Source organism: Nelumbo lutea, chromosome 4, assembly GCF_056320005.1.
Source record: "Nelumbo lutea isolate HS-2025 chromosome 4, American lotus-T2T, whole genome shotgun sequence".
Taxonomy (NCBI): Eukaryota; Viridiplantae; Streptophyta; class Magnoliopsida; order Proteales; family Nelumbonaceae; genus Nelumbo; species Nelumbo lutea.
The window spans coordinates 37586774-37596657 of NC_142687.1; the positions used below are offsets into that span (position 1 = coordinate 37586774).

Below are 9884 nucleotides of genomic sequence, written 5' to 3' on the forward strand. Positions count from 1 at the left end.
ATATTAAGTACTTATAAAAAGAAGTACTTATTACAAGTGAGATCAAACAGGGCTTTGTATTTGCTTATTTGGGTCGATTCCTATAGGTTCTGGGTTGTCATGTTCAATGTTAGATTTGAGTCATATTCAGTTCACCAAAACTACAACATTCAAAGAGGTAATCCCTTAAATCCCTTAAGAATCTATCTTCTACTTAAGGTCATATGCAAGGAAACTTTTTGCTATAGGAATGTTCAATTTTTGCCTTTTACTCTCAACCATATAATTTATAAAGTCAAGTTTTCTACTTTTTTATTACCTTTCATTTCATATTTCTCCTATATATTGATGAACCTATATAATTAGCAGGTTTGGAGAACTTGATGATAGTGGATTTTAGTTGGAATAAACATTCATGAAGCTAGGTTTTCTATGTTTGTAAAAATTATTGTGGAAATGCATGTATAGACACAATAACTAGAAGTCTACATATTTATTAAAAAAAAATCTAAAAGTCTAGATGTTAAAGCCTACCAATTAAGCATCCAAATTAGAATCTTAAACTTAGAGGTTCTGTGCACAGTTCAAAGTCGGAGTCTTATTTGGTTATATCATGGAGGAAAGTATGCGTTTTGTGCATTAGTTAATTTATTTATATATATATATATATATATATATATAGTTCAAAGTCGGAGTCTTATTTGGTTATATCATGGAGGAAAGTATGCGTTTTGTGCATTAGTTAATTTATTTATATATATATATATATATATATATAGACACAAACACACATTGGAGCTTGGCTTCATGATTCAGCTACAATGATGATATATGCCGGTGGAAGTAAAGGACCTTAACAAGGGTAAATGGGACTAGCGGAGGATTGATCGGTTCTATGGAAAGTTGTATATATCCAAACGAAGAAATTACAATGGCATTAGGATTTCTTTTAGATGAGATGGATGCAAATTCATGGTAATTTTAGACAAATAAATGAAGAAAATGTTAGAGCTATAAGTAGAGTGAGTTTATTGTTATATGAAGCATGTCCCTGTTGAAATGAGAGGAAGAGAGGAAATTATTTGGTGGGAGACAAGAAAAAAGACGATGGGATGGAGGCTAAGGCATTCATTGTGTTTGATAATGTAGCTTAAGACTTCATAACTAGTATTAGTACTACATAAAAAAAGATGTACTTGTCGGTTGGGTGAGCTCGTTGCAGTTGAACAATTACTATCATTTTGGAATGGGGATTTATTTACTTAATAACTAGTATTGGTACTGCATACAAAAAAGATGTTTTTGTGGGTTGGGTGAGCTCATTGCAGTTGGAAGTTGGACTATTACTATCACTCTAGGTTAGGGGATTTATTTACTAATTGGGAAAACTGAGAAATCAACGAGAGGAAGATGGTGCATGAGAAACAAAGAGAGGGGTTGTGATCGATAGCAAATGCTTGTAACCATTTCAGTATCAGGTTTGACCAAGGGCGACTTTTTTTCATACACCAAGAATTGAAAGAAAAAAATGCACATAAAACATGGTTTGATATTATTTATTCACTTATGTTGCTATTGTTTGTTTCGTTAGTTGGGTTTTATTTTGACAATTTGAGGAATAATGGAGGGAAATTTTGACATTTCCTTGTTAATGTTTTAATCAATATTAATTGTCAAAAAATTTAAGGATACTTTATGTAATTCTTCAAATAGTAGGGTAATTTATTGTTAATTTGCTAAATCATAGGGGTACTTTAAGTATTTAACCATAAAAAATTACATTGTATAACTTTTATATTTTTTATTATTTTATTAAAGAGTTGGAGTTTCTTTTGCTTCACTTGGTGGGTGGTAACCGTTTGAGCACTCTGGATCTGCTACCCACTTAAAGTATGGAGACAACTTACAAAAATAAATTTGTAATAAAGAAAAATAAACAAGAGAATGAATTCTCTTTGATTTCTACTCAATGATGTGAGCAACTTCTAATTAACGATCGAATTTGGTGAACACGAGGGCTATTGGCATGTTTCTTGTACTTTTTGAAGTGTTGATGTAAATTCCCTTGATTTTGGTGCTTTGAAAAATTTGATGTAGATTTCTTCACTCCGAGCTTCGCGCTTAATCGACTATGAAAGATGCTTCTCTAAGAATGGCCCTTTTGTGGTGGTTTGATCTTCTTTGGAAAGCTTGAATCCAAGTGAATTGTAGAGAACTAAGAAACTTTGTCCTTCTTCTTCTCTCTTGATCTTGAATTTGCATGAGCTTGTAGTTGCTTGCAATTCTCAAGTATTAGTGTGTGAGAGCTTGTTGCAATGTGATTCTCCAAAAGGAAGATGAACCATCTTTCTTCCTAGGCAATATTATTTATAACCAAGGGTTAAGGCTGCCACCTCAACCCACTTAGCTAACCAATTTCATGTGAGTGGGGTGTTAAGTTAGCATTAACTCCTATACATGCACCATTATGTAGGAGTTAGTGATCTTACCAATGGGACTACCCTATTACAATAAAAAATGGGCCAAATTGGACTTAATACACTTGGATCCTTAGGCCACCAAGACATATTTATGTAGACTTGGGTCTTGGGCCCATGGAGGCCCATACTATTTAGAGGCTGTCATGTAAATTAAGCTCATTTATTTGGCTTAAAAAATTCATATATCTACAAATGCCCCCTTGAGGATGAGATGACGAAGCTCCGTACGATGCTGATATCCTCGACGATATTGATTTCCAAAATGGATGATTGTTCATGGCCATTTAGGATGATTTTCATATGACTCACAAACCTCTTGCAACCCTGTAGTGGGACTTGCAACCTTGCTTTCATACAGTGTAAATGTCCTCAATGCTACCGATTTCTAACTTAATCATTGGAGAAGACTTCTGCATAACTCATGAACCTTGAGAAGATTAACAAGCCCACAAACTCAGGTATGTGAATTCGTTTTTTCCTTTTTTTTTTCTTGAATCCAATCTTTTTCATCATTAATAAGCCCATGGATGCTGAAATCGGGTCTTGACACTCCTTGCCAAAACATCAATTTGCTTGTCTTCATGCATGGATTGCAACTCTTTATCATTTCAGCATATAAGGTGACATTAAGAAGCTGCTTTCTATGGTTCGACCACAATTGCATCGAGAGCCAGGACCACTTGGCTGTGTTGAAGACAGCACCAAATATTCAAATAGTTGTATGGTTCTTGTTACTTTTGTTGTCGCCCCGCAGACATTGCAAAGCTTGAAACTCTTCATTGGTATAGAGGTAGCCTTTAATATTTAATGAGTTCATTCAAAGAAGTACAATCAAATAATTCTTCATGAAACTTTCACTCAATTAATCGAAACACACGACTTTTGGGTTAAATTCCATGGTAACACTTGTAGTGAAGCCTAGTTTCGATGGATTCACAGCTTTGATTTGGGTTAAATGCCATGATCATTTTGTAGTAATCTGAATTTTTTATTATGTCGTGGCTTCCATGTCCAAGAATTTCGAGAGAGAGGATTGTCATGATTTTAATAAAATCCAATATTGTGATAGCTCTAACCAATGACCGAATGGTTGTGACGCCCCTTTTTTTAAGTCAATTCAAAAGTTGTTTCTGTATGCGTTTGGAGACAAATAAGACGACCTTTCCTATGCACTTATTTGCTTATCAATAACAACCAAACAATTGAAAATGAGGCTATGGATTTTCTCGGGCTCCGTATACAATGGCGTATCATTGTGATTACTTTTTCTCTTAAATTTCTATCATGTCATGGCTGTAATTAATTTGACATGTTTTGTTGCACAGATACTTGGAGAGCACTCTATTTGGTGGAGAGACACAATTCATTCCTGGTACTCATGAAATTCATTTGTTTCCACAGAACATGTTGAGTCAGAGCTTCACAACTTGGAACATTTGTATGGCTTCATCAACAGCAGGCCTTCGTAGACCTTCAATGGTCGAGGGTCCCTAGTTCCAGAATTTCGTAGGATTTCGGGTCCGAAGTCTTTTAGATTTAGGGATTACCTTCCATAGAGCTTCTTCACCAGAGAGTTATAGCATGCAGAGCTTCATCAGCAACAGGACCTCACAGACCTTCAATGGTCCGGGGTCCCTAGGTCCAGAGCTTCATAGACTTTTGGGTCTGAGGTCTCTTGGATTTAGGGATTAGCTTGCACAAAGCTTCTTCACCAAAGAGTTGCATCATGCATAGATTCATCAGTAGTAGGCCCTCATAGACCTTCAATGGTCAGGGGTCCCTAGGTCCAGAGCTTCATAGACTTTTGGGTCCAGAGCTTCTTGGATTTAAGGATTAGCTTGCATGGAGCTTTTTCACCAGAGAACATGATGCATAGAGATTTTTCACCCGAGAGCACGGTGCATAAAGCTTCCTTCTTCACCAGAGAGCACAACATGCGGAGATTCATCAATAACTGGCCCTTGCAAACCTTTTATGGTTCGGGGTCCCTACGTCCAGAGCTTTGTAGACTTTTAGGTTTGAGGCTTCTTGAATTTAGGGGTTATCTTGCACAAATCTTTTTCACTATAGAGCATGGTGCGCAGAGCTTCCTTCTTCACCAGAGAGCATAGTATGTAGAGCTTCATTAGCAATAGGCCCTCACAGACCTTCATTGGTCCGGGGCCCCTAAGTCCAGAGCTTCATAGACTTTTTGAAGCCTCTTGGATTTAAGGATTATCTTGCACAAAGATTCTCCACTGGAAAGCATGATGAACACAACTTTCTTCTTCCACAGAGAGTCACAACATGCGGATCTTCATCGATAGCAAGCCCCCACAGACTTTCAATAGTCCAAGTCCCTAGGTCCAAGGCTTCATAGACTTTTGAGTCTGAGGTCTCTTGGATCTAGGGATTGGCTTGCAAAAGGTTTTTTCACCAGAGGACTTGATGCACAAAGCTTTATCTTCTTTGAGGTAATGTATTTTTATTTTTTTCATTGTATTAATACTTCTCTTTTGCTTATGCAGGTGATGTCTTCCTCTGGTTCATTTGGTTTTGAAGCTTCATCACCATCTTTGATACATCCTCTACCAAAGAAGAAATTGCCTCAAGAAAGAAGAATAGAAAAGCCTAAAGACCTAACTATGAAGGGGTGATATCTCTACTTTCCTTGCAGAATGATCAACATACTTATGGTTGTAATTGATGAACTTTTGACAAGTTCTTATTGTCAACACAAAGTTGAGTAGGAGTAACTCTTTGAACCTCATGAAGGTATAAAATATGTGTCGAAAGACAACAATGATAATTTCTCTCCTATATTATGTGATGCTTGGGCATGCGTCACTTGAGGAACAATCATTCGCTATTCTCATAGTATCGGCTTTTTAATTTCTCTAGATTCATCTCTACCTCTTCAACATAGAGGAGTTGTCATGGTTCACATAGTGCTAGAGTCCTCTGTTGCTTTTAGAGAGTTTGTTTGACTTCTATGAGATCATATGGGATGAGAGTATTCCTTTTACATGGGAGGGAGAAGATTCTTTGTACCCCTTCTAAGGAAGCTTGTTGTTAAGATCTTTACCCACACAAACAAATGGGTAAAGATCAGTTGACATGTCTTCCATTGACAATAAGAAACTCCACATTGATGTAATGTCTTGTACATTTGAGGAGAAACGGCAAGAAATAGAGGAGCAATAATAAAAGCATGTGGAACAACAATTTTCCTTAACCTCCATAGACAATACTCTAGCAAGAAGTAATATGAAGATAGTAAAGCACTTGTAGTGGAAAGGCTCAGCATGATGAGTTGAAACAATTGAAGGCAACCAACAAGTAGGAATGCAAGCCAATGTTAAGTGACAATACAACTTGTAGAAGCGTCCATTGCTCTTTGTAAGAGTGTATTTAATTATGTAAAACTCTAAGAAGTGGTCTTTCTCTTGTAAATGAAACAAATTCTACATTGTAATCAAATGATGTTGGAAATGGCTTTGATATTTCCTTCTTTTTCTTCCGAGAAATAAATTCTCACATTTGAAATTTTTGTTTTGCCATTCATAATTTGGCTCATGTGGGCAAGGAGTGTTACAATACAAAAGACTTGTTTTTTTTTTCGTTCATAGTTTAGGCTCATGCAGGCCAGGAGCATTAAAATGAAAAGGACCTTTTTTTTTTTTTTATCATTTAGAGTTTAGGCTCATGCGGACCAGGAACATTAAAATGAAAAAGTCCTATTTTTTTGTTTTATCATTTAGAGTTTAGGCTCATGCAGGTTAAGAGTGTTACAATGAAAAAGACTTGTTTTTTTTTTGTTTTGTCGTTCATAGTTTTAGGCTCATGCAGGCCAAGAGCATTACAATGCAAAAGATTAGGGGTAGTACGTCTTAACGTACTTTCCATTAATGGGCGCAAGACGTAAACCCTCTGGCATGAAAAGGAAACAAGCACCATTAGTGTAGACTTCTTCCACCACGTGAGGCCCATCCCATTTGAGGTCAACTTTCCTCCTTGAACGGTGTGAGAGAATGATAGGTCATCGAACAACAAGGACAAGATCTCCTTTCTAAAATGAGCGAAGATGAACCGTCTTGTTGAATGTACAAACCAAACAAGCTTGGTAGCACTCTATTCTTTGTTGAACTTCTAACATTTTCTCGTCTAGCGCTTTGAGCTCAACTAGTCGTAGCTTTTCATTCACATCTTATGTAATCCCTCTTGGATAGCCATCCTTAGGGAGTCCATTTGTCTCTCTAGGGGAAGTACAGTTTCTACACCATATACTAAAGCAAAAGGAGTTACATTTGTAGTGGTGCGGTAAGATGTCTGATATGCCCATAAGGCATCATCCAAGCATTCATGCCAATCTCTCTTGGACTTGGACACAATTTTCTCAAGTAATTTACACAGAGTTTTGTTAAAAACCTCTGTAAGTTCATTGACCACTGCATTATACATGGTTGAAAACCTCTATTTAATGCCAAACTTATTACAAAATTGTGTTACCAATGCTGCTGAGAATGGCTTCACGTTATCCGTGATTATGTAACATGAAACACCTTAGCAGTAAACAATGTGAGTCCAGAGAAAGTTGACAACATCTTCTTATTTACTTTTCAAAGAGGAACCACTTCAACCCATTTGAAAAAGTAATCCATTGCTGTTATGATGAATTAGGCAAGGGACCAACCACATCAAGTTCCCATGCATCAAATGGCCATGATGCAACTGTAGGATATAAAGATTTTGGTGGTTGGCGAATAAAATCTCCATGAATTTGACATGCCTAACATCTTTTGGTATATTCAATTGAGTCTTGTACCATTGTTGGCCAATAGAAGCCCATTCGCTTAAGGCGATCATGGAGCTTAGGTCCTAATTAATGAGCACCACAAACTCTAGAGTGTGCTTATTCGAGTGCACTATGGACTTCGTCTCCATGGATACACCTCATGTAGACATCATTGAAGGAGTGTCTATAGAAGCTGTCATTGTAGTATAGGAAACGAGGTGCTCAATGCCGTATCTCATCTCTATGCTTGGGATCTTCGGGCAACTTCCCATGCTGCAAATAGTTGATGAAGGGTTGTCTCTAGTCCTTAACATCTATAGAAAATACAAAAGCCACATTGCTTTCTTGCTCTATCTCTTCCCGAGGTGACTTAAGGGGGAGAACCCTTTTTGCACAAATAGGTATTGCTATTGCTTCATCACTCGTGAGTGCTAAGACCACTGCTAGATTAGCAAAGGCATCTGCTTGCTTGTTTTCGCTTCTACGTACATGTTCAATGGTAACATGCTTGAACTCCTTCTGTAATTGGATTGCATAATGGTAATAGGGAACTAAGTCGTCCTTGTGCACCTCATGCTCTATCTTCAATTGGTTGATTACCAATTTCGAGTCCCCATAGACTGTGAGGTCGTGGATTTCCAAGTCAAGAGTCATTTCTAAGCCAATGATTAAAGCTTGGTACTCTGCCATGTTGTTAGAGCAAAGCTCAGTTAAGACAAATAAGAATGAGAGGATTTCTCTTTGTAGCGAGACAAATACAACACCAGCACCTGCACCATCTTTGCATGTTGCTCCATCAAAAAACATCACCCATGCTGGTAAGATGTCCATGTAGAAAATCTCTTCATCAGGAAGGTCTTCAGAGAGTTCCCAATCTACTGGAATGGGGTGATCTACAAGAAAGTCTGCTAGTGTATGTCCTTTTATAGCCTTCTGTGAGACATAGGTGATGTCAAATTCTAACAAGAAGAGAGCCCATTTAGCCAGTCTCTCTGAAAGTACAAGCCGTGTCATGATGTACTTTAGGAGGTTTGTCCTTGAGATGAGGTGGATAGAATGTGCCAACATGTAATGTCATAATTTCTTCATAACAAAGATGAGAGCAAGACAAGTCTTCTCTATGGGTGAGTATTAGTGTCTGATTAAGGTAATAGAGTGCATTTTCTTTCCCTTCCTCATTGACTTGTGCCAACAAGGCTCCCAATGACTGGTCTTGTGCAGTGATGTATAAGATGAGTGGCTTCTTAAGGATTGGTGCAACAAGTACTGGGGTTTGAGGAGGTATTATTTTATTCTCTCTAAGGCATTTTTGCAAGCCTCATCCCACTCAAATGGAACATCCTTTTCCATTAGCTTATTGAATGGTTGACAATGTCCTGCCAAGTTGGAGATGAACCATCAAATATAAGTCAGTCATCCTTGGAGACTCTTAAACTCTTATAGATTCTGCGGCTCTGGCATGTTTTGGATGGCGTCAGTCTTTGACTTGTCAATCTCAATGCCTCATTGGCAAACAATGAACCTGAGGAACTTGCCTGAGGTGACTCTATATGCACACTTGAGAGGATTCATCTTTAGTTGATATTTCCTTAACTTACTAAAGATGCTATGCAAATCATCGAGATGGTCTTCTCTCTTCTTAGACTTGACAACCAAGTCATTGACGTAGCGCTCGACCTTCTTGTAAAGAATGTCATTGAAGATTTGTTGCATCACGTGATGGTACGTGGCACTGGCATTCTTAAGCCCAAAAGGCATCACTTTGTAACAGTAGATCCCCTTTGGTGTTCGGAAGGCCATGAGTTCTTCATTCTTAGGCACCATGCAAATTTTATTGTATCCAGATGAACCGTCAATGAAGGATAATGTCTTGTGACTTGTAGTTGCATCTACCATAAGTTCAGTGATAGGCAAAGGAAATTCATCTTTTGTGCAAGCTTGATTTAGGTCTCGAAAGTCATCACAGACCCAAATTTGACCATTCTTCTTCCTCACAGGGGCTATTTGCAATCCAAGTTGGATACTTAACTTCTCGAATGAAACTACCTTCAATGAGCTTGTTGATTTCTACTTCAATTTGTGGAATCAACTTGGGCCAGAATTTACATTGTGATTGCTTGATCGGTCATACCCATGCCTAATAGAGAGTTGGTGGACAGCAACCTTTGGGTCTAACCCAAGCATTTCCTTGTATGTCCAAATAAAGACATCCTTGTGCTCCTAAAGTAGTTTGAAATGTTTGGCTTCTTCTTCAGGGCTAAGGAGTGCACTGATGTAAATAGGTCTATGTTATTCTTCAATGCCAAGGTTCAACTCATTCTAGTCATCCACTATAGCTTGGCCTCCTTTAAAGGTAGGTGGGGCAGGCTCAAGTTCTTCATCTGAAGAAGAGTTTGATAGATCTTCATCATCTTCCTTGATGGTGATATGATTAACTAAGACAATGTCTTCATCTTTAGTTATCTCTTCACTTTGTTCTTTCATTATTCGTCTTGGTTGAAGGTTGAACTTTGATTGAGAAGATGATGGAGATGTAATGACAATAGTCTATTGTCTAACTGTCAAGGTCTCATTAGAGGAAACTTCCAAGTTGGCCACCCTCTTCATCTGAGAAGGAGCAACACTTCAGGCTCTAACTTCTCCTTTATAGC

General features: G+C 37.8%; 1 protein-coding gene across 1 annotated transcript; it reads right to left on the minus strand.

Moving 5' to 3' along the window:
- Window positions 1–7533: 7533 nt before the first annotated feature.
- On the minus strand, window positions 7534–8247 carry LOC148855253 (uncharacterized). Its single transcript, XM_088984891.1, has one exon. It carries the CDS (start codon window positions 8245–8247, stop codon window positions 7534–7536), a length of 714 nt encoding a protein of 237 aa, XP_088841017.1.
- Window positions 8248–9884: the final 1637 nt, after the last annotated feature.